At 35.6% G+C, this 27,248-nt stretch overlaps 1 protein-coding gene across 1 annotated transcript in view; it reads left to right on the forward strand.

Moving 5' to 3' along the window:
- LOC134804115 (uncharacterized) overlaps positions 1-27,248 on the forward strand; it is a 148,953-nt gene that overhangs the window by 51,312 nt on the left and 70,393 nt on the right. Inside the window, exons 5-6 of the mRNA XM_063777057.1 lie at positions 6,644-6,739; positions 18,890-18,952. Of these exons, the coding sequence (XP_063633127.1) occupies positions 6,644-6,739; positions 18,890-18,952 (159 nt within the window). The remainder of the gene's footprint in view (positions 1-6,643; positions 6,740-18,889; positions 18,953-27,248) is intronic.

Genomic DNA, 27,248 nt, shown 5'->3' on the forward strand with positions numbered 1-27,248 from the left:
TGGTTTCTGTAAGGGTCGCAGTTCAAACCTAACCTAACCCACTTTTCTGATAGCAGTTTGGTTTCTGTAAGGGTCGCAGTTCAAACCTAACCTAACCCACTTTTCTAGTAGCATTTCTTTTCTGCAAGGTTCGCAGTTCAAACCTAACCTAACCCATTTTTCTAGTAGCATTTGGTTTCTGTAAGGGTCGCAGTTCAAACCTAACCTAACCCACTTTTCTAGTAGCATTTCTTTTCTGCAAGGGTCGCAGTTCAAACCTAACCTAACCCACTTTTCTAGTAGCATTTCTTTTCTGCAAGGTTCGCAGTTCAAACCTAACCTAACCCACTTTTCTAGTAGCATTTCTTTTCTGTAAGGGTCGCAGTTCAAACCTAACCTAACTCACTTTTCTAGTAGCATTTCGTTTCTACCTAACCTAACCCACTTTTCTAGTAGCATTTCTTTTCTGTAAGGGTCGCAGTTCAAACCTAACCTAACCCATTTTTCTAGTAGCATTTGGTTTCTGTAAGGGTCGCAGTTCAAACCTAACCTAACCCACTTTTCTAGTAGCATTTCTTTTCTGCAAGGTTCGCAGTTCAAACCTAACCCAACCCACTTTTCTAATAGCATTTCGTTTCTGTATGGGTCGCAGTTCAAACCTAACCTAACCCACTTCTCTAGTAGCATTTCGTTTCTACCTATCCTAACCCACTTTTCTAGTAGCATTTCTTTTCTGTAAGGGTCGCAGTCCAAACCTAACCTAACCCATTTTTCTAGTAGCATTTGGTTTCTGTAAGGGTCGCAGTTCAAACCTAACCTAACCCACTTTTCTGATAGCAGTTTGGTTCTGTATGGGGCGCAGTTCAAACCTAACCCAACCCACTTTTCTAGTAGCATTTCGTTTCTGTATGGGTCGCAGTTCAAACCTAACCTAATCCACTTTTCTAGTAGCATTTCGTATCTGTATGGGTAACAGTTGAAACTTAACCTAGCCCACTTTTTAGTAGCATTTCGGTTCTGTGAGGATCGCAGTTCTAACCTAACCTAACCCACTTTTATAGTAGCATTTCGTTTCTGTAAAGGTCGCAGTTCAAACCTAACCTAACCTACTTTTCTAGTACCATTTCGTTTCTGTAAGGGTCGCAGTGCTAACCTAACCCACTTAACTGATAGCAGTTTGACTTACTTTTCTAGTAGCATAACGAAATGCTACTAGAAAAGTAGATTAGGTAAGGTAGGTATGCGGTGCGGGGTACGGGGGGTTGAGCGGGAGGGGCTAGTAATTTTGGCATCAGTTTACTTTATTTGGTGATATGTATACATTTTTTGGTAATCATAGTGGTTTATTTAGGTGAAAATATCGCATTAATTTGGTCTTCAAGATTTGGTGATCATTAATGATTTTTGGTGATCATTCAATATATTTGGTATTTGAATACAATTTGAAGTGCAGTCGTAATTAAAATGGTGGTACTTTTGTATTTTTAGGCCTTATTTTTTTGGTGTTCAGTAATTTTTTTTGGTAAGCATGATTTTTTTATTTAGGGTACCAAAGTATTTTTTGGTGGTCATTATATTTGTAGCCTTATTTATCATGGCAGAATCTTGATGTTCGACGCGATTTGCATTGTCATTTGATAATGACCCCTTGTAATGTGCCGATCACATGTAAGACTTCTGTTTGAGAACGTACAGTCACCTGCAATGACATGTTACACAACGAAGGCCGCAAAAATATCTGACACGATCTTATTTGTAGAGCCATAAGAGCGTGTCACGTATTTATGCGGCCTTCGAAAAGTAACATATTATTGCAGGTGACTGTACTTGAAGTAAATGCAATAATGACAGCCCTTCGGGCTATTTTAATCAGCCGCGTTAGAATTTTGCTGGGAGTGCACTTAACAAACTCCACAACCGTACAGTCCGAGTCATACTATCGTACGTTGTAAACACGCGCTTTTAAAAAGTGGCTTTATGCCGATTGGATCAAACAACAAATCTATAGGTAATTTAGCGTATGTAACACTTATTTCGCTAAAAAGTTTATTTTTTTCTACAAACATAGTGTGTATCACGGATCACGGGCAGTAAGGGGATTACAAACTCGAGTTATTAAAAGCCCTCCGCCTTCGGCATCGGCCTTCTTATAGACTTTCGTTTTAATAATCCAGATCAAGTTCACAAACCTATTATTATTACAATCGGAATGGCTCTCGCATTTATTTACTGCGTGGGTGCTGCGAATGCTACGCCGTAGCCCGTAGCAACGCCATTTCGTTATGTAGCGACATTCTACGTAGCGGTTATTGTTGTAGGTGAGTGTCACTTTTTAGGATTCTTCTTAAAGTGAGCTACTATTGTTAACTTTTCTCATTTTATCCGCGTAACGCCTAGCGCCCCACAATTACATAACTTTTACGAATTACGAATTTATATCTTACTTATACTTATTTATACTGTTACAAATTAAACACCTTTCCAGCTGTGGTTTTGCCTGTGGTAATATTAACTTACAATCCCTTTAGGCTGGGTTAGGTAATGTGTATAATTGAGGTTAAATCCCTTTGCACATTAACTTATTTCTCTAATAGCTTAAAGGAAAAGGTAATTTCCCGGGAAAGGTCAGTCCAATGGATCAAAAAGGCATGTTAATTGCCGGAGTTGTTAAACTGATGTGGTTTTAAATAATTTCAAAATAGGTACATTCAAAATACCCAGTCCCTTTGTAACTACCGTAAGTGACACAGGAAAATCAGCTTAAAAACTAATAGTTAATTTCGTGACTTTAACCCTTATCTTGGCATTGTAACACCCGTGATACATGGAACTTTAAAAAATCTAGCAGGTTCACTTTATTACCTAACACAATAATTCTTCCATCAATATGTCGAGCTACCCTCCTTTATTATAGAAAAAAAAAATAGACACAAGTGTCATTTTAAATTAATTAGTAATAATCAACATGGAGTCACGGAAACAACAGATTTCGGTTCGCACTGGAAGTTTTGCATTTATTTCTTAGATTAGTATATATTTTTCCATAATTTACATTTTGATGCATTTACTATCTGTTAGTGCATAAATATTTACAATGCATTTGAATTTTAAAACATTTAATACACAGAATTTTACAGAAAACTGTTATGTATTATATTTGATACATTGCCAAGAACTCAGAAATGTACATATTGAAAGGATTGTATTACATTTAATACATTGCCAAGTTGTCGTTAAAATAGTTTTACATGTTTTTATATTTTTTTTTATATTTGTGGGCTTACAAAACAAGTTTCAAGTATTTTGTATTAGTTGTCGTATTATTTAGTTATTGAGCTTTAATTTTTTTAAAGTACTAGATGTTATTTAACTGTATATTCGCACGCCGTAGCATTATTGCTACGCCGTAGCCCGTAGCACGGAAAAATATGTGTATGGCAAAAATGCCCTCAAAGTAAAAAAAAAAAAATTTTTATGACTTTTTATTATTTGTTTACTTTCATATTTTACTCAACTTTTTGCTGACAACTTTTTTGAAAGTTTACGGGATCAGATTTTCCGCCCATGTGATCAGGTATTCGTAGATATAATTTATTTTTACAGGTGTAATAGTCATCTGATGCTTTAGATTGCGTTTAATTAGCAATAAATGATAATTTCTGTTGCATTACATGTTTTATTTTTATTAAAATCCTCATTTTTCTTCTAAAAAGTAGGTAACTATTTTGTTGAGGGATTAGCATTGTATCAAATATGATACATATGATTTTCCGAAACTGGAAAATCCTGGATTTTTTCCCTTATTTTTTAACAGTCCAGTATGCTCAGTAAGCCGGTGGGAGTCGGTGTTTGAAAGGTCAAGTGTACTGTGTACTGCGCATTCCGTAATTACGCCTCGGATGCAGAAACTTTCAGTTCTGCCCCCCCGTGCATAACAGCTGTAGGAAATCCAGTTTACTTTTTGCGCGAGAACACAATTACGGAATTAGTTTTCCAACCAATTACTCTTGCGGTTGTTATCTATGTGCGTGGTGGGACTCACTCAACGACGACTTACGCTAGAACGGTTCGGATCCTATATACAGTTCGTTTTCTATGACGCTATTTTAACACCTTGTTTAGAAAGAATTGATTCAATAGTCGAAGGAAATATATATATATATAAATATATATATATATATATAAAGTATTTGCTGATTGTCGACATATCCTTTGTTTAAGTTTCAGAATTCCGTAGCGTTAAAGGTTAAACCCGTTTCCGGTATAACGTAACTTATAAATGGCATGGGGGCCGATTTTTGAATTTCGATCCCTCGATTTCGTCACTCGAAAATCGGTGAAAAACGGCGAATTGCTAATTTTTTAAATACGAGCGACCGAAATTTGGAATCTATAGTATTGACCATTCGATTTCAATTCTATTAGTAGAATTTAAATGCCTAGTAGTGGAGATATTATTTTATGAAATACAGGAAATCGAGTGATCGAAATTCAAAAACCGGCCCCTGTAATACGAGCAAATAATTAAAACATATACTTACTCCTTAAACGATAAAACTTTTGTTTAACAACTTTTAAAAATTATGAAAGTTTCATAATTACTATATGCTCTAAGTTCGAATATAACAAAATTCGCAATACATTGCGTCTTAGAATAAACTTTACTTTTAAGAATCTAAACACAAGTTATTTTAAAAAGTTGCTGAACAATGTTGGTCAGTCTGAGAACTACAGCCTACAGTTTAATTTATTGCTCCTGTCACAAGCCACACCCGGTATTATTAAAGTACCTAAAGGTTGTGGTTCCTTAGAACAAACTTATCCTTGTAACTTTTAAAATAAATGATGTTCTTTTGACCAATTTGTAATCATAAGCTTCGTTTGGTAAATTATCTAAACTGAAAGTTAAATATCCATGGTGTGGTTAATTTCAAATTATTTTCTATTTACTTGCTCCATTACAAAAACTTTTTATCTTAACTGAGATATCGTTGAGGATTAAGAATCTCGACTTTGTGTATTTCACATTAAAAGCGCTCAATCAAAGGGATGATCAAAGCGCTTTTTACTACAAAACCTCACTGAGAGCACTTAGTTACTGAGAAACTCGTAGTTAAATAATTTCCCCTGTCAAGGCTAAGGGGGATGCAGCCAATTACGGTGGATTAATTTTATACCTTTATTTGGTGTTTATCCGCCCATTTTCAAGTCGACCTGCCCATTGGGGCCCTTCGGCAGACCGTTACCGTCTTTGTCGTAGACATATATTTAAATAGATCTTAAAACGAAACTTGAGTGATGATAACCTTGATAATAAATAAATAATAATAAATAAATAAATACTATAGGACAATTTTACAGATTGACCTAGTCCCACATTAAGCTCAATAAGGCTTGTGTTGTGGGTATACTAGACGACGACGACATATATAATATACACACATGTATAAATACTTATATATATAGAAAACATCCATAACTCAGGCACAAATAATTGTGATATACACAGAAATAATTGCCCTTACCAGGATTCGAACCCGGGACCTCCGGCTTCGTAGGCAGGGTCACTACCGACTAGGCTAGGAGGCCGTAAATATACGTATACGTTGATATACGTGGATTATTTTTATTCTTGCCCGGTTGTACTCTTGCTAATGGAGTTTGCCGGGATTCGGTTTTTTGGTAACCCAATCAGACGAATTCGCTGCCACAGGTTTTTACGAAGGCGATTTCCGCCTAATTTTCTAACCCAGCGTTGAGTCTACCGGAATCAGTTGAGGGACGGACAGACGAGATAAGCGTATTTCTAGAGTACTGCTGAAAGTTCTTGGTTCTTTGGCACGGATTCCTTGAAAAACCAATCCAATAAAGTTATATATATCCACTCCTAACTCGACTTCTGAAACAGATTCAACCACAAATATATACGAAATGCCCTGCCTGATCAAGATACGAATTGACGGTTTGCGTGGTCTATTTAAGTATAGGCAATATGTCTGTAACTTGCGAACTGTTGACTTGCCTCTTGGCCCGCCTTGGGGCCATTTGGCCGATCTCACCGTTAATTAAACTTACATAACTTAAACAAGGATGTTTCGTCCTTCAAGTTGCTGCGAAGCCGAAAATAAGCTGTTGCGGCGAGAAAACAGGAGCGGAATACCAAACATATTGATCTCAATTTCATCACAAAATATGATAACAATACTGAAAAATAAAATAAGTGTAGGTACTAAAATGAATGTACAATTCGTGACGTACTTATGTTATTATTATAGTCTGTATCTTTAGGTATTCCAATAAAAGTAAACAAACAATTTGTACATTTTCGGGTAGTTATAACATTTATTGGTTAACTAACCAAATACAAAACCGCCTGGATCAGTCACTGAACGACCTGACTTTAACCTACATTATTTGATCATGTAATGTTTTCATCTACCCTCAACTGGCTTAAGGAGCCATGTGAGGGTAGATTTTGTTTACTTTTATTTAGATACCTTAAGATACAGAGTATAGAATCAAAGCAATTTATTTCAGGAGTTCATTAAGGATAAAATTTAATCATGTATATTATATACACGGGTATATACACGGTGTAAAGAAATTTTATACAATTTAAACCTTTATTGTATTGCTCTTACTGTAATTTGACAATTGATTGCAGGACCTCAAATTCATGCTGCTACCCTGGGTCGTGGCCATGGTTCTCGAAACCATGGTGGAGATGGTCAATCTGGTCTATCTCTTCTACTTACAAACGGTAAGTATTTACCATTGATAATATAAAATAATAGGACACTTCAATATAACTGAATTATCTAACTTGTTTTGCAGCATTCAAGAAATCAGTTACAATTACAAAAATATACGTTAAAATCAAGTTCCACCATCTTTATAAATCAGCACAAATCGTGGCGTTTTAATGCCTAGAGGGTCCTTAATAGTCCTTATCTTATTAGATTCTATTGTTTACACCTATACCTACATAAAGTTAGCCTACCTAATACAAAACAAAAATTGTAATCCTAGAATTATTGGGTTGTTAAGGTAATGTTACCAGATAGATTATAATAGGTACATAAGGTACATTTGGATGCTGATAAGCAATAACGTGTCAACCCACAAAAACTAAAAAAATGAGATTTTAATGCCATATTGTAGCTGGTCCGCTCGACTTCATTTTGCAAAAATGACCTTAGTGATTTGTAATTAATAAATATTCCAAAATAAGGAAAAAAGGTTAACACAAATCCGTTAACACGTGTTGTCTGTTTCGCATTAATGCGTATAGTACCTTAACTTATTGCAGTAATGGGCACAACGCATACTAAAATGTCAATAATGATTTAAGAGAGGTTAACTCATTATTGCGGAAATCACATTCCATTAGTTCTGTTTCACCAGAAGTGTAAGTGTAATAAAACTTGTGTCTATAATAAGTGATTTTACGAATTTAGTGTACAAATCTGTTAATTCTAGCGGTTTTCAAAAGGTAAATACTAAAGCTGATCCAAATAACGTATTTATAAAGCGTAATCACATTAGTTTTGAAGGGTTTTGTTTTTGAGATAAGTTTGCCGAAATAAATTAAACAAAACCGCAAAATGCTGTAGTTTTTCTTAGCAATTCATTTTAAATGCCAAGTTCAACAATTTGAACGTATGCACAATCGTAAAATAATGTTATTTTCATATGCATAATGATTTGAAATACCTTGTTTGACTTGAATCATTCTTGCAAATCCAAAAACTTATCATATCAATGCATTATGAGGCTTGATTGATTATTGCAAAACATGTATATTAAATTACATAGTATTAAACAACAACATGTTAAGTGCTATAACATGTTGATTATAAGTGTAAAGGCAGATTAACACAATTAGCAGAACTGTGTTAAGTATAATGACACGTTCTTGAGAAAGTTTCATGTCATCATGCAATTCGCAATAAACAAAAAGGGGATTATTGCGACAAATCTAAATTTATTTCTAATATTATAGTTATAAATAACTAGTTTTCATTGTATTTAAACGGACAAATTCAACAGTAGGAACAAAATCTTTAATTTTTAGAACAAACACCCAAAAACCAAGAAAAAATCTTTGGACGCCATTTTCTCGAAATGGTTATCATGTGGGTTAACACATTATTGCTTATCAGCATCCATTTATTCCCTACGGTTGGCTGAGCCGAATTATTATTGACTGTATATTGTCTTTTGTATTTATCATGCTAGCGCGGGAGCTGCAATCGAGATGAGATCTATAGCAACTTTACGGAGAGCCTCAAGCCCCCCGTACATTGCGGAGATTCGGTAATAGATGTTCAGTGGGATAGGTGTACTCAAAGTCATACGGGTGTCATTCTGAATCCTAACAACGTTTGTCCTAAAGTCACTTGCCCTAACTGGTTTGTCCTAATGGGCACATACCCTAACGATCAATTGTCATAACGATTATTTTCCATAATGTAAGGTTCTGAAAAATGGTTAGGTTTTAGAACTTGCTGCCACAAAAGTGGGTTAGGTTAGGGTTAGAACTGTGACCCTCGCAAAAAAGAAAATATGCTTAATAACATTAGGATAAGTAATCAATAATTAGGGAAAACAAAATTAGGGTTTTTAGTGTTAGGACAACTGATAATTATGACAAACAATATTAGGGAATGCAAAGATAGGAGACTTTAGGGATTCAGATATAGATCCGAGTCATACAAGGTGTTTGTTCGACGTTCGGCCATACTCGAATATGAGGTTATTATGAACGACTTTTACGATGGACCAACATTATGAGAAAAAAAGCTATTTAATTTAATTTTTCATCTTTTCAGGTTTGGTTCTTTAGCAAAAGTTGATTACAATGATCTACATATTTACCATAGTACAGTTATAGGATAATTAATAAATTAATAATATCGCGATGTTTAAAGCTAGCTACACTGGCAGATAATATTAGGAATAACGCGATAAAATAGCCATCTGTAACTTTTACAATTAAATGTGTCCCCATAAGAGGTATGTTGCCAACGGTACCCAAGTAACACAAAAGTAGCTGAATATTGTTTGAATAATAGAGCATGCCGTACTGTATGCTGAATAAGGTAGCTGTATATTGTCTGTAGAGATGGGTCGCGGGTATTTACCCAATTTACCCACCCAGGTAAATACCCGGTAAATACCCATCTACCCGGTATTTACCCGTATCTACCCAAATGGACGAGTAGATTCATTTCTTGTTGCACATGTCGATTTGTGTTAAAGTGGAGATATAAACCGAGTTAATGCCTGTAATTATTGTGTGTCATTTAAAATGAAATGGTTTAGCTGCAGTTGCAGTTGTAACTAAGGAATTTTTAGTACAATTTTGCTAAATATTAAAAAAAGGCCGTCATAAGAGTATTTTTTTTAGACTTGAGTAAATTATCGTACTTATACGTTGATAATACACATTCCAACTTCGGTCGGCGGGGGGTGTGGTTGGGGGGAGAGGGGCAAAAGTGAACTTTTTCATATTTCTTGGAATCTGTCATTAATATCGAAAAGTGTTGTATGTACAAACTAAAGTAGACATAATTTTCTACAAAAAAGGTCATATACATTTTTGTCCTAAAACTAACTGTGTTTGACTTATAAGCTCCACAAGTTGGGATACTGCACAATTTTTTTTTATTATCATTCATAAGTATTCTTTATTTTCATCTTTCTAATGTATATTAAAAGCATTTTAAAACATTTCCGGAAGCCAGAGAATGATTTTACACGAGTTTTATAATTGGACTGATATGTTAAAATCGAACTTCACCTCATAGCAACCTTTTCGTAATTAGTTTGAACATACATTTTATGTAACATAATAAAAAAATACTTAAATTAATCTTATTTATACTCACATACCATTAAACACATCAAATTTAGAAGAAAAACGAAAATACCCGCGTATTTACCCGCGGGTAGGTAAATATCGGGTATTTACCGGGTAAATACCCGCTCTCGGGTGCTTACCCGGGTAGTTACCCATCTCTAATTGTCTGTATAAGCGCTAATACAGACGTTATACACAAGGTTTGGGCGCAAAGTGGGCAGTGCCCACGCCGCTTAATACTGAATAACAGTAATGTAATAGCTGTATAAGTGTGTGCCCACACATTGAATCGCTGAATAACACTTGTAGAGAGGCTGTCAAAAGCTTCTATACCGCTTTTAAACAAAAGTTATCCAGCTTTGTTCACAATGCATCAGTTATTCACACGTTATGAAGCTTTTGGTTCCAAAGTGCATTTTTACAGAAAATATATTCAGATATTTGTGTTAAATCAATGATTTGTCTTCCATTTTAATTTGTGAACTCGTGTCAAAGTGTAGTTTCTGAAGTGAATACTTACAAAATAAGGAGGACATCACCCATATATTTATTTGATGTTTACATAACTTCAATTTCATTGCGCATGCGACTTTACTGTTAATGTATATATACATTTTATTTAAAATTTTAAAGCGCCGCGTAAATAATGCACTGTTTAAAAAGTAAATATAGAAAATTTACTACTCCACTTTGTAATTTGTAATTTTTTTGCGGTGATTAGATGAAAAAAAAATTAAATTTAAATCAATTTATTTCCCAAAAAAGTACTTAAATCTACATACATATGTGTGCAAAATCTCTAGTATGAGATTATGTGCGCGGTCACTAAACTCGCGTTTTGTTATTAACTAACTATAATTCAGAATATAAACAAATATCTACTTACCTTAATTTAGCTAATGGTTTTTTTTAGTTTGTTTGCCAGTATATTTGCCAGAGCATTGTCATTTGTGAAATATTCTTTTAGAATATTATTGACTTGCGATGGTTTTATATTTTCTAATATATGTACTAATTCCTTAGGTAATTTATTTAATGTATCTGGGAGAATATACCAACAAGTTCTTTTGCCATATACATTATTTGCCTTTGGCACCGTGTACATTGGTAAATTCTGGAGTTGACGCAATTTATGAGATCTCGCAAATTTTTGCAGGTGAGTTATTTGATGAGATTGTTCTTTAATTATTGCTGCATCAACTTTATCAAATACATTCATTACTTTGCAGTATTTAAACAATAGGGCATAGTTCTCTCTGTACTTAGTTTTTATTTTATATGGTACTATGGTTTTAATCAGTCTTAGTTGGATATCATATATTCTTTGTAGGTAGGTTTTGTACGTTCTACCATAACTTGATAATCCATAGCTAATAACCGAGTCTGCCAACGCCAAATACAGTAGTCTTATAGTTTTATACGGTAGCTTGTGCTTTAAAATACTTAATTTGGCTATGATTGATCTTAATTTATTTAGATGAAGAATTTATTTAGATGTTTTAGTGATAGAAAATGTACTTTAACAAGTTATTCTACGATAAAACTAGTTTTATAAATGAATAAAAATGGGTTTTTCAGTTCATTTTGAATTCCTATATAATTGTAGAGGTTAGAATATGAGCAACCGTAATGGCGTCCGACTGTGCTGAATATAAGCTGCTGCTACAGCTATTATTGTGCTAAATTTCCGAATAAGCATTCACATTATTCGCGTTACTAAGCTACATGTTAGATAATAATGGTTTTAGAACAACAAGTTTTCAATAACATCATTATAATAGTAATTGTTTTCTTAATCTTAAAGCCTATTAGGGTTCTATACACAAATAGTAAAAACCATATAGATCCTCACTATTTTGATGAGAAACATTATAGGTACCTATGTAACACGGGTAATATTCAATCCTACTTCCTACTTATATTATAAACGCGATATAATATTTAAGTTATATGATAAATCTGGGGGCACGGCAGATTACACGCAAAGATGTACGACGTGAGTACGAAGATGTGTATAGTATGATGGTATGATTACGAGTATGGTATGAATATGAATATGGTATAGGTGCGAAGGTGCGGGTATATTTGTAGCGGGTATCACGGGTATGAGTACAAGTATAGTTTGGTATGGGCAGTATTGTTTAGGTATGAGTACGAGTATAGTGTGGGATGGGTATGAGTAGACCCACTTGAAACCTAAAAACAGTATGTTCAAAATCGACAGGAGAATCGATTTCGCTATATTTTAATGGGGGTGATTGTGTTATTTTTCTCATACTCAGTCCAGTCTACAAGTTTTTAATGCAACAATATCAATAACTAGCATTTCACACCTTGTTTGCCAACTAGCAACAACCTTAAATGGCCATTGGTAAACTTTATCTCGTTGCAGTAAGGTATGCAAATGGTCAGTTAACAGTGTTAACGATGGTAGCTAGAAATTGTTTTACGTCATTAAAACTACAATTCATCTTGTGTAAAATAACCAATCGAAGAGAATTGTTAAGAAAACTAAACTTCGAATTTTTAAATAATGATTGGATTAAAGAATAAATACGCGAGATGCGTTCAAAATAAAATAAAACACGCTCAAGCTCAAAGCAATCAGGCTCAAGTAGCACTGTTGACCGTGTTTAAAGCTACGGAACCCTCTCCACCGCGCACTTGTTGATACTAAGCAGTAGTTTGAATAGCGCTTCTCATTGCGTTCATTTTGCAGCTTTTAGCGAGAAAAGATAGTATATGTGTATTAAAATCGCTAGAACTTAAGTATAAGTGTTGTTTTAGTATTTATTATTCAGACGTTATGTCTATAAAAGCCATAATTAACCCATATATGCAGCTACTGAATGACAAATAAGATGTGGATTTCATTACAGCTTCCGGTAATAGCGTCCACCTTTATTCAAAAACTAGCATTAAAACAGAAACTGCAACCGCTTTTATACAGCTTTTATACAGTCTTCACCGACGCTTCTTTTCAGCATTTAGTAGCCACTATCACATTTTTCTTAATATTGTCTGCTTAATATCTCACAACACAGAATATATACAGCTAATTGCTGCTAATGCTGCTATTATGCAGCTTTTAGTGACCACAAACGCTTTAAGCTGAATAATGTCTGACTAACTGTGTAAGAAATAAGTATTATTCAGCTTTAATATGCAAAACCGATACTGTGCAAAATTTATTCAGCATTTATTGGTATATAGGCCCCACTAGGCGCACATTTGTTCTTATTCCGAATTTAGTAATTTCCACCGCTTATACACAAAATTTATGCAATCTTAATTTGAATAAGATGATAATTTTACTCTATTATCCTGCTTGTGTGTTACTTGGGTAGCTAACCAAAAATGTATTATTTAAACATATTCTTAAGTAAAGCGTGCGGTTGTATTATGCGATAAACGCAGCGTTGAATGCATGCGATCAACGGAATGTAGGAAAAATGACAACGTGCTTACCGTTGCGCCTTACCGCGTAAAACAATGTATAGGTCATTAGTATAGATTATCTGATGTAAAATGGTGTGCGGCAAACGCTGCGTTTATCTCATAACACAACCGCGCGCTTAATTGTTTTCGTGTTTTTATTTATTTACTCATCGATTTAGTAGGTATGAAAGTTTATAGAGCAGACTTTACTTAATACCTGTCGTAATACCGTCGTACCTAAACTATCTTAATATGGCGTAGTATGAAACCAAAAAATCTGAGAGTAATAAGGAAATAAGAAGGCATTTAATATTCATTTCACTCATAAATACAACAAACAAAAATAATTTTGTTTCGTGTAACAGCAGGTACACTAAATTAAGTTTTATAAATAACTTTTAACTTAAATGAAGAGTTACTTTAGGATTATGGTTTCACATTTCGTTATATTGTTCCGGACGCAGTTACCTACATGTTTACCCCAACCTGTACACACACACACTCACGCACGCACGCAGGCACGCACGCACGCACGCACGCACGTACGCACACACGCACGCACACCCGCACACACACACACACAACAATATACAACGAAATGTTATTATGTTGATACAACTCTAAAGGTACTTAAGAGGATAGTGGAGGTCCGCTTCTCCTTACAAATGTAGTCCATATTTTCCTCCCTGGATTATGGAAAATATTTTTAGACAATTCGATGTACCTACATTTACCATATCTATGCCTCTTCGTTTGAAACCAAATTTGCATACAAGTTTATAGGTTCGTAATTCGAAGGTATAATAATTAATAAATCCAGGGAATAAAATGGGGACTACCTACTACGTTTGTATGGAAAAGCGGTCTTCCACTCTCCTCTTAGGGATTTTTTTTTCTAATACCTTATTAACTCATGCAGTTTTACGCTTGTGTATAAACTGACGTTATGATATTTATGACGCCATTACATTTGAATTAGGGAAGAAGAAGGAAAATAAATATCAGCCCGAACCGAGGTCCAAAACATGTAATAATGGCGTTGTGAAATACAAGTAGGTACACATCTCAAATTAAGTTAATATATTTCTTATTCAAAAGGGCTGGCATAAATAACTATTTATTTTATTTATACACGTGTAACAAATCGAATCCTCGCTTACTAGCAATACAAAACCAACCAATCTCTTACATATTTGATTCTCATTTAATATTAAGGGCGAGACTTGCCGAAAGAGGTTTATTATAGACGATCTATAAACCTCACTCACATAAAGGCAGTATTTTGAAGTGAAAATTTCTTTAGCGGCGCTGTGCACTTTTTGTGATGGGGATAAGATGTTAAACTCGCGAGAGGTCACGTGACCGTAAGATTCGTAAGACGGACACGTGACCAGGGGGCCGATTTTTTTCGCTCGATTTCGTCACTCTAAAATAGGTGGAAAAAGGCGAAATGCTAATTTTTGAAATCAAAATTTCGAGCGATCGTAATTTGGAATCTAGTGGTATTGACCACTCGCCCCCTGGGGGCCGATTTTTGAATTTCGTCCGCTAGATTTCGTGTATTTCGTTCAATACTAGGCATTTAAATTCTACTACTAGAATTGAAAACGAGTGGTCAATACCACTCGATTCCAAATTTCTATCGCTCGTATTTCAAAAATTAACATTACGCCGTTTTCCAGCGATTTACGAGTGACGAAATCGAGTGATCGAAATTCAATAATCGCCCCCCTGATCGAAAAACTGTTACAATGTCATTGAATTTTCACTTCTGCCGGCACTCCCGGAGTGCAACCCGTTGTTTTTTTCTTTAATCATATCAGAGTCAGACCAAGCCAACTCTGCATGGCATTTGCAATGACAAAGTCTGGCGATGTTAGAGTCGGACCAAAAAAAGGCTGCAGCGAATTTGATAGCCCACGCAGTCATTTAAACGTCATAATTTCATAGAAGTTTGACGTTTAAAATAACACTTTCACTGTGTGGGCTATCTAATCCGCTGCAGACTTTTTTTGGTCTGACTCTATAATCATGTCATATTTTTGTCCCACTCCCTCAGGTTGTTCTATTCAAGGTGGTTCAAAGTTGGCTTAGAAGAACTCTACCTAAATAGCACATAATCAAATAATGCTAATATTTGGCAGTTTTGGCACTTTTGTAAAAACAAATTATAGTAGTTTATGTGACTGCTACATAATGAATGACATTAAAATACGAGTGTGGATTTACATATGAAACGAATGAAGTGAGTTTCGTAAAAGGATCACACGAGTGATTTAATGCTGATTATGTACTGTTACACTGTTTTATCTACACATATTATATGCTCTCTTAGCTCTCTATGATCTGTTTAGACGACAATGGTTTCACTCACTTGAATTTTTAGTCGCTATTGGCGACATGTTTCGGGGCCGTCGGAGGTCCACATGTCGAAACATGTCGCCAATAGCGACAAAAATTCAAGTGAGTGAAACCGTTGCCGTCTAAACAGTTTAAGTACCTACACTTATTTTATTAAATATGCATCACGAAAGTTTAATTTCGAGCTCTCTATGATGTGTTCAGGAACTGCATGTTACTACCAGCATTGCAGCGTTACTCTGTCACGGAACTCGCAGATACAAGGTGGCGTGGCTAGGAAATGTTGGGCTGGACTAGCAATTACACGATCGATGTTATATTTTATTTGGAGCACTACGCAAGAGGATCATAACTCATGTTAACTGACAAGTAGACGTTGAGTCTACACTACATAAGCACTTGTTGACTTTTAATAAGCGTATGTTAAAGGTACCTACCTCGTTCAGAACTGTTCACTCCTTTAATGTAATAAGTGAGGATCGGATTGTGACTTGAGACAAACTTAAGACAAAAATTCGGTGGACATGACTTTTTTTGTTTTATTGGAACATACTTTTTTTGCTTTAATATAAAATTATGTTTCTTAATTTTATCATTTTCTCAATAAAGAGATTGTATGTTGTATAATGTCATTCATTTTATAAAAGCTTAAGGTGAGATTCAGGTAGCAACTGAAGCTGCAATAGCTGCATTATTTGTTACGACTTTAACACATTCAACACCAAGAACCCGACTGTCGGGTACACTGTTCGTAGCGACTACGCGCTACATACGACGAAACCGTGGCTACGCGCTACGAGCGTAACCCGTAGCACTTAGTGGTATTGAATGTGTTAACTGTTGTCAATTGTCTAGACAAAATAAATGACGGATTGAACGTTAGAATCACGACAGTAATAGTCTGTTCGAGAAACTGAAAACGGTGAAAAATAGAGATAATACTCCTAAAAATACGTGTGATACCGCACCCGTGACGGAAATGTGTAGGGTGCCAAAAAATCACATATAATTCGTAGTATAACCATCTGCGAGGATATTACCGTATTTGTTGCGGTTCTTGAGATATTTTGATTTTTTTTCCGACTCCGTGATTTTTTTTTTTTTACTTAATTCATAACTACCATTTTCAACTCAAAACATCTGAAACTTATAACTTAGCATAAACATACTGGGCAAATCCCATTACAAACAAAAAAAAACCTTAAAATATTGACTTTGGTTTTTGTGTTTTTCCATAGAAACAATTAATGATTTTAAAAAAAAGCCGCACCCGACGGATATATGTAGTATGCCAAAAAATCACAAATAATTCGTGATATAACCACCTGCGAGGATATTACGGTTTGTTTTGCGGTTCTTGAGTAATAATGATTTCTTGTTCCTGCTCCATACATTTTTTTTTTTAATTCATAACTCAACAATTTTCATTCCAAATCGTTTAAAATTCATAGGTTACCATAACAATGCCTAGCAAAACCTATTTCAATAAAAAAAAAACGTCAAAATAACAACTTCGGTTTCTATGTCAATGAGAGCCGAATTTCAGCCCACAGTGTGCCGCTTGGTTTAACCGGTTAACCCCGGGTTAGAGGGACAGTGCAAGTGGCGCTAAACGTGTGAATCGCCTTAATTTTTTGCACAGAACTGACTTGTAATAAAAACACCAAACGTATAATTAGTACATATATGAAATGACCCTTGAAAAATAGTAGATTGTGTCTTCTCTCTTCTTGATCGGGACACTCTTGACAGAGCGGTCGTGGTCATCATTGGAAGTCTCCCTTTGTGACACGTTTGACGGCTCGCCTCCACTCCTCCCTGACGGCTGCGCGTTTAGCGCATTCGTGCAAGGGGCCGTCCGTTGCTGCCTTTATTTGGCCCGTCCACCTCATGGGCGACCTTCCTCGCGCTCGGGTACCTTCTACTCTGCCCTGCCGTCTGAGATTGTGTCACAAGGGAGCAAAATGACATATTTAGTACATAGAACGAAGCGAAGGATTCCATAATTGAATCCCGATTATAAAATAGAATCCTGACCGCAGTGACGGATTCAAGTGTTAACGCCCAATGTGGAAATAATTTTGCTACCATGTGACACACACCGATTTTCGCATCAACTGTGAGGAAAATAATATTTAAGCTATAAAACAATAGAATGCAAAAAAGTTAAAAAATGCGTTCTAAACAGAAAAGTGACATTTAGATCCCCCCTAGCAGGGAAGTAGGGACGAAAAAGCCCTTTTCCGAATAGGTGATGGGAAAATATATTTAGGTATATAAAGTAGGTACAGGGTACACCGACAGCTTAAGTTAAGTAGATCGGGACAACTCATAAGTTTTCATATAGGCATTTCGTGCATAACTATATACAGGGCGTCCCACGGCTATGCCACATGGAGGGAAAGTACCCTGAATATTGTAGGTGGAACATTTTACTGAAAGAAGACATTATTTTAATAAAAAAAAAACAATTTAAACTGCATTTATAGATTTTTAAATAATGACATGGTTGAACCGGGAATCTAACCCGCTTACACGAGAAATAAAATTACCCTGTAGCTTTATCATACCGATCGAAAGGCTTCATCATAAGGTTTATTTTTTGCTAAATAACATAGTGTCAGAAATAAAAGGAAGACCATGAATTTTAACATTTTTAATTCAAAATTAATAAATTTAATTTATCAAATGCTCATCATGAGTCCCATTCTGTTGAATACAAAGTCGCACTCTTTTGATTATTTCGCTCCCTGCCGATTTTTTAACCATGTTGTGGTGGATATTTAGAATAATTCGTCTAAGTACTGCTTGTAGCTCGTTAGATTCATTAGTGATAGGTACTTTGAAATGATAATGTCAGTTGTACTCGTGTGTACTTCGGCAATGTCAGCTTTTCATTTTTCTGACCAAAATTTCACATCAAATGTTAAAATTCATGGTCTTCCTTTTGTTTCTGACACTATGTTATTTAGCAAAAAATAATCCTTATGATGAAGCCTTTCGATCGGTATGATAAAGCTACAGGGTAATTTTTTTTCTAATGTAGCGGGTTCGATTCACTGTTCAACCATGTGATTATTTAAAAATCTATGGATGCAAGTTTAAATTGTTTATTAAATTAAAATAATGTCTTCTTTCAGCAAAATGTTCCATCTTCAATATTCAGGGTACTTTCCCTCCACGTGGCATAGCCGTGGGACGGCCTGTATACAACGTAAACGAAAAGTAAAATCTGTTTTTCTGTTGCAGCTAAACTTCAACCCGGTCACATCGTTCCTGTTTACGTTGGATTTCTTTCTCATCATTCTTAATGTAAGTTTATAATTATTAAATATGCGTCGGCTTTGACAATTCTTACCCCCGCCTCGGTTGTATACAGGTTGCTTCGTGGTTTCTTGCGTAGACTCTAATCAGCATGTAGGTAGGTTTAAAAACCTGATCTTGATTTGTTATCGATTTGAAATTACTCTATGTGTATCTTGCTCGCACATGTTATATAGATTGTATCTTCTGTTGCTGTAAATCAAAGATAAAGGAACCTAATTTCTGGTTGACACTTAAATCGTAAAGTACTGCTTGCAACGTTGTTTTGTTCTCTTACAAAATTATCGGCATTTGTTTACCAATATTCGTAATATGAGCGATAAGAAAATAATTAGAACATAGTCCCTATAAACACAAATTATAGGTTATTTGGGGTAAGATAAACTATGGGACAAGAGAAACACTTGTAGGGAAAATTAACAATAAGAGATACTTAAAGATATTAAAAACTAAATTAAATGATAATACTAAAAATAAAACTTATCTAAAATAAACTTAAAAATACTTACGTAGAAGGTTCTCATACGGTTTCTCTTGCCGCCAGAAAAATAAACTATATTTCTCATACCCCGCCTAACCTTATTCAAATATTATTTGAAAATTAGAATTTTAAGGTACATAAGTAGGTAATTGGTATTTGGAGCCATGCAAGCTTTGTTTGCATACCACGTAGCGACCTTAGAAGCTTATAAAACACTACATATGAATTATCTCTCTCTCAGAGCCTATTTATAGCCGTATACGACGGAAATGTCTAATATAATTACGGTCGCGTCTCTATTTTACCCCCAGTGAAAGCGGATGACACGTACCCGTCGGCACTGTAAGGAATTTCCATCCGCTTGGCCTCTTTGGGTCTATATTTCCTACGCTACGGGGGCTCAAGCTAATCTGGTCACTTCAAGGTCACGTGTGGTGAACGGAAGCGTTACCGTAGTACATAATTAGTTATAGTGTTATATGAATAGCCTTTTAAGTGGTGTATACACAATAGCGACCGACGTTCATAGGGGTTCGGGGCATAGGTAATTGCCCTCTCCATTTCTATAATTTGAAACAGGTTAGATAAATGCGAAATCATTTTGTCGGCTTTCGTCTATTCAGGTGACGTAAGAATGTATTAAGTTTGAAACGGTTAAGATTAACTCACACCTTTTTAGGGTTTCGTAGTCATCTAGAAACCCGTCTGTCCGTCCGCGGATTTGGTCCGTGATCGTTAGTGCTAGAAAACTGCAATTTGGTATGGATACATATATCATGCATGGCGACGGAACGGTAAAATAAAAACTACTATAAATATTTTTTAGGGTACCTCCCATTCAAAAAGTTTTTTTTTTTTTGCTTTGACCCAATAGTGTGTAGGGTATTGTTAGTTTCATAACGAATACGGTTCTAACCCAGAGATGGGCAAATTTTATTCGAATAACGAATGAAAATAACAAAATTTATCGCGAATGACGAATAAAAATGTCGGATGATTATTCTTATTCGAATAAATTATTCGTCAAATAATTCATCCGCGAATAATTCATCCGCGAATAATTTATTCGTCGAATGAATTGCCACGAATAATTTATTTATTGGAATACCTTATATAAACTTTTTATGGTTTCGAAAGCTTTGGCAACTGTTGACTTGATTCGGGAAATAATTAGAGATTCACTAGATATGAAATAGTAAAGATATGTGACATTCCACGGTAAAAGGTACCTTATGGCGGCTGGCGCCGCGATTCGGAAAATGAATTAGAGATTCACTAGGTATGAAATAGTAAATTTATGTGACGTTCCACGGTAAAAGGTATCGGGTAAAGGTGTCTTATCAGCTGTGTGGCCTCACTACAGGCGGCTGGCGCTTACGTCACATAGCGCCGCAATAATATTGGAGCGGCGTTAATAATAGCGTAAACGCCAACCGCCATAAGGTATATTTCTTTACTATATCGTATCTAGTTAAACTCTAATTCATTTCCCGAATCGCGCCGTCACATGTGCAATAGGTACAACTACCTGCAAGTCCTGCAACTACCTAAATAGTTACTATAAATATAAATTACGCGTTGTGAAATTCGCTCTGAAGCAAACAACTGCTAAGAAAATTTGGTTTTCTCACTCTTTTAGAAAGTCTTTAATCAATGTGTGTTACCAGTGATGACTTACGGCTCCGAAACGTGGTCTTTCACTATCGGCCTCATCTCAAAACTTAAAGTCGCTCAACGAGCTATGGAGAGGGCTATGCTCGGAGTTTCTCTACGTGATCGAATCAGAAATGAGGAGATCCGTAGACGAACTAAAGTCACCGACATAGCCCACCGGATTAGCAAGCTGAAGTGGCAATGGGCAGGCCACATTGCACGCAGAGAAGATGGCCGATGGGGTCGAAAAGTGCTCGAGTGGAGACCACGGACTAGCAAGCGCAGCGTAGGACGTCCACCCACAAGATGGACAGACGATCTTGTTAAGGTCGCCGGAAGACGCTGGATGCGGGTCGCTTCCAACCGGCACGTATGGAGGTCCAAGGGGGAGGCCTATGTTCAGCAGTGGACGTCTTATGGCTGAGATGATGAGATGATGACTCTTTTAGTATATAGCTATCTCTTTCTAGGTCTGGCTAGAAAGTTACTAATATAACTTTGTGTGTCAGTAATTCATTGTTCACGCTAATCCTTTGTTTATTATACTACCTTATGCACTACCACCAGTTTTAACATTGACATATTCACTCACGTTTAAGTAACTTACTTTCTATGCATCTCGCTCGTACTCGCATATTAGTGCAAGCGAGATGTATAGAAAGTAATTTACGTAAACGCGAGTTAATCTGTCAATGTCAAAACTGGTGGTAGCCGTACTGGGCTTATCCTTTAACCCTTAACAATCTTTAACTTGTCAGAATTAATTTACAGTAAAAACAAGTCATATTAAACGTGTTATATTTATTCGTGTTGTTTATTTGAATGGCATATGCCAAAAATCTTAAATATTTTTCGTGGATTTATTGGAATGAAATAACGAATAAATCATTCGTCATTTGAAAAGTGGTCGAATGATTTATCCGCGGATGAATTATTCGCGAATAAATCATCCGCGAATAAATCATTCGCGAAAAAACCATCCGCGAATTAAAAAATCGAGAATTATTGTTTATTCGAATGATTATTCAGATAAAAGTTTATTCGAATGATGCCCATCTCTGTTCTAACCAAACCATTTTTTAATATATTAATATTTTCGAATATAATCGCTCCGAAAGAAAGAAAATATGTGTCTCACCCTCTAACTTTTGAGCCATGGGTCCAAAAAATATGAAAAAACCGGTCAAGTGCGAGTCGAACTCGCGTCCCAAGGGTTCCGTACTGCACACATTTTCGAACGAGTGAGCAAAGCGAAGTTCATAAGTACATTCAACTGTTCATTCAATTTTTCCACACACGGCTGGCTATCTTTAATTTTGTTCGAAGTTCGCAAATTGCTGGCATCTCACTCTGTCACTTTAATTACGGTTTCATTGGAGTAAAAGAGAAATCCGAGCAATTTGCGAACTTCGGTGTTCGCGGTAGACCCTCTGATATACGGCAGTTCAGCCTTCTCATTTAGCTACTCGTACTTAAACCAATTATTTGTTCTGTTTGAGCACTATTAACCTCCTAAAGCTCATCCTTCGACCTTGCGTGGAGGCGCACCTCTCTTGGATGCTTCAGGGCTTCGGCCCAATGCAGAGCTCGGCCTTCGACCTTCGCACTAGCTGTCCACACCACGTTTCACGTAAATTAATTGCGGTTGTGGCCCTGATAGAGCTTATCCGCAATTCTTATTCTTAAGTCCGGCTCACTCTTAATTGCAGACTTCTTATACGTTTTTCCAGTAATCTATAGGTATCGGGCCCAATCGCTTAACAAAAGATAGAACAAAATCGACGATCTCCTTTGCAGGAAGCATGTACATGTCGGAGGCTCCGGGCCTTCGACCTTTGCATTCAGACACTTGTACTATAATTGTTCTGTGTTTGAACACTATTTTGAATGGTCATTTTTTGTCTATTTTCTTAAATAACTTCTAAACTATTTCATATAAAATTATAAAAAGTGATATTTGAGATCATCAAAATAAGTCCTTTCATTTAATATGTAACACGATATGGTTCGCAAAACTTGGTTTTTTAATTTTCTCATATTCCCCCTAAAAGAGCCCCCTATGCTTAAAATTCATTTGTTTTTGTTTCATGTCCGTCTTTGGGTCACAGACTTCCATATGTGTACCAAATTTCAACTTAATTGGTCCAGTAGTTTTGGAGCAAATAGGCTGTGACAGACGGATCGGAAGGGTTCCGTTTTTTCCTTTTGAGTTACGGAATCCTAAAAATAAAAATGTCGTGAAACGAAAGCTTAATAAATACTTTAAATGAAAACTATAGCGAACTTGATCGGTACAGCAGTTTTTGAGTTATTTCAAAAAATCTTCTCTTCTTAGTAAAAAGACGTACAAAGCGCTGCGAAGGGACTAACCCTTGCTTGTAATGTACATGATACTTACTATTAATAGCCCTCGTTTGGCTTGTTCTGATAGAATGGTAACTACGAAACTCTACACTGAGCATGGCCCGACATGCTCGTGGCCGATTTTATTTCGAGAACGATTCTTGCATTTATGCGTAAGGTCATATGTGGTGTTCTTTACTCACCCAATCAAAATGAAATAAAAATGAATAATGTTTACTTAACTATTGCATTAATAATATTACATATAAGCAGTCATAGAAGTTTTTGTGGCATAAACGGGTGTTTGAGAAAATGAAACATCGATAAATATGTTATCGATAAGTCTGTATGTAATACAAATTGGTGCATAATTTCTTAATTACATTTATTTAGTGTACTTACTTAAAAATAAAAACGTAAACTGTAGTAGGTACACAGTGCCAAAAAGAATAGAAATCTACCAAAATATCAAAGAAGATATCGAACGTGTCGTGTACTTCACGGTAACTATGTTATTATACAACATATATTATAAATATCTATGATAACGTTAAACTAACCTCGATAACAGGCTGCAGACGTTGATATTTCATTTGGCCAATCACTTTATTTTGCCACAAAAACTTCTGTCTGATAATAAGGTAAAAAAGGTTGGGACTTCCTATTAAGTATATTATATCTGTATCAGGAAGTCCAGAAATAGTCAGTGAAATGGGAAATTGAACCTCGATATTGATAATCTACACCGGGAGCATCAGCGTTTGTAAGTACAAAGTTTACGTTTAATTGCATTCATGTTGTAATAAGAATTTATTCATATATATGGTATAAAAACACGTCAAAAAACAATAAATAAAAATAACTTAAAATTACAATTGCATTTTGACATTAACCGCGGTAGTTACATCTTGCTCCTACAACATAAAAATACCTTAATGAAATAAATATTTGTGGACAATCTTACACATATCGACCTAGTTCCATTCTGACCGAAGCTTGTAATATGGGGACTAAACGTCAATATACATACTTATAGTACTATTTAGATACGAAGATAACATAAGCTATAAACCAACAAATGTAAGTAATAAACACGCAAATAAATGTCTTCACTGGGATTCGAGCAATCCTCCAGCTTCGTAATAGTCACTACCAACTAGGCTAGGAAATGTATGTAGGTATGTACTCGTATATAAATACGAGTTAGGATGGTCTCAAAACGATGTCATGTGCGGTTCCAATCACGCTCCACGTTTTGTTCGACAAAACATATCGTGAATTAAAGTGTTCTCGCAATTTCGTACGTCGTGAAACAATAGGTGTCGTTCCGCCGTCTTCCCAGCTGTGACGTAACGAGATATCTGTCAATAAAAAAAAACATCTTTTCGCCTGGGGAATGCAAGATTGCGTAAAAATCTGTTCACTTATGTACGGCAGGTATTTTTGGTAGGTTTTGTTCAATACATAGTATGTGCACGCTGCTCTGCTGGCTAGCGATCCATTGGCACTAATCAATCCGCAATACTCACGAAACTAAAAAAAACCTGCGTCTCCCTTGCACTACGCGTTCGAAAATGATTTGGATTTGAAATCGGAAATTTGCCTCCCATTAACATCTCAATAAAATTAAGGCGAGATAGATATGCTTAGCCCGATTTAAAGGGATTTTAAATCCGATTTGCTATCGAAATAACTTTTCTCAAAAATGGACGGCAAAGTCGACTTTGCCGTTTAAAAAATAGGTTGCGAAGCGCGTAGTTTATGGTCAGTCAAAAATTAAAAAGTTAAAAACATTGCAGACTCGATTTTGGGACTGCAATGTTGCATACAAAATCCATTATTTGTCGAGTTCCAAACTTTTTAAAAGTTGAAATGGCCATATCAAATGAAGGCACAGGCCCATTAAACAGCCAAACAGATGATTAGTACCGCGACTATTTAGCTGTCTCAAATAGGTTGGCGTATTTTCGGCAGAAAAATACACTTCTATTTTTTTATTAAAAAAATAAAAAGGCGGCAAAGCTAATTTTTCAATTGTTTCTACTTTTTTCTGTGAAAATATATACGTAAGAAAGTTGCTTTTGTAAAATATTTCTATGATATTTATATTTCTTGCACCATTTTTGAGAAAAGCACTATATATGACTCGGCTGGAAGGCTACTTGCTGGCTTCGGATTCAATTAAACGGACTCCCAAGGTCGTCCGTTTAAAACGAATCCTCAGCCTGCAAGTAGCTACTTCCGAGCCTCGACAATAATGTACTATTATTTCATTTAGTCGCTAGTATATATATTAGGTAGGTACGAACCTATAAATACTTTATTGTTCCTGGTGAATTGAAAATCTATGCACAATACTCATATGTAACAAAGAAAGTAAGACGCTTAATAATAATCTTATTCGGTATTGCAAGTTCCTTAGGTTGGAAATAATAGGCTTATTACATCGACACATGACCAATGATCATCACAACCTCGTTTCCCTCGCATCTCGTCGGATCGAAAAGCAACCTAATCATAAACACTTATGGTTTAATTTCTATTGGACACACTCGTGTGACTGTGATGTTTCCACGACAATAGACTCAGCAAATCCTTCCTGATCTCCACGTCTCTGATCAGAAACTAATTACACAAAGGCAAACGATCAAATATTAGTTATATATTACATTTCGATCATAAGGCGAGATACATGTGGTATTTAATATTCTCTTTGAATTCGAGCGAACTTTATTTATGTACCTACCGACTTTAACTCATCGGCACCGGTATCGGCATTACTTCCCCATATTTAATGATGGGTCTAGATTTTAGATCTTGTAGTAATATCTATTAAATTTAACATACAAATGTTTTATTTTTCGCGTTAGTTGTCAAATTAGTCTATCTAATTAAAATACGAGGCTGATCCGAAAGTTGTTAGCTGCTCCGGTTCTACTCATGCGATTGCAATATGATTTATACCATTGTGAGGGATATTTCAATGCTAATTATGGCCATTATTTTTTTTTTACTTATATGTTTATTTTTTATATAATATATTTTTTACTGAAAGCTGTTTTGTATGGAGTTATAAATTACTAAGAAAAAAAAACGATTTTTTTTTCATAATTAGATGAGATTCGTATTAAAATCTTTAAGAATCAACTTATATTTACCCGGGTCTAATTATTCGGTTCCTTCTGCTATTTTCGATGTACATATAATGGATAAATAATTTAATATGATATAGTATTTTATACAATCGTGATATAATAGAGAGTTTTTCAGTCGAGTACCGTGTTTAGGCAACGAAGCTTGCTGAGTTGCCTAAGTAAGGTACGAGATTGAAAAGCTTGATTATATCACTATTGTATACAATACTTTTTCTACTAGTCAACAAAAATAATACTTTAAACTAGTAGAATCATACAAACAAACCAAACCAAAAGTATACAGCTAAGATTCGCGAACAGCCGCGATACCTTATGTAGGTACGCGACCCGGCCGCCGCGCCCCGCGCCCTACGGCGGGCTGGTCAACGACACCTTCTCGTAACTCATGAGGCCCTGGTACTTGCTCCGCGCTAAATTCAATTTTTAGACAGTTGTTTTCTCGATTTTGGCCACCGTAGCCTATGGAGACTAACAAGCAACACTAAGTGGTTTTCGTAGTCTATAGATGTTGCTATATTAAGGGTGTCACATGCGCGTTTCTGACTTATGAACCAATTGTTTCTACTATACCATCTAAAATAATTAATTTGAGCTATGGTTTTGTTTCGTCCTCTTGATCGCGGCGAGCTGTGATTGGTCAATTTCATTATAG

This window comes from Cydia splendana, chromosome Z (assembly GCF_910591565.1).
Source record: "Cydia splendana chromosome Z, ilCydSple1.2, whole genome shotgun sequence".
NCBI classification, from domain to species: Eukaryota; Metazoa; Arthropoda; class Insecta; order Lepidoptera; family Tortricidae; genus Cydia; species Cydia splendana.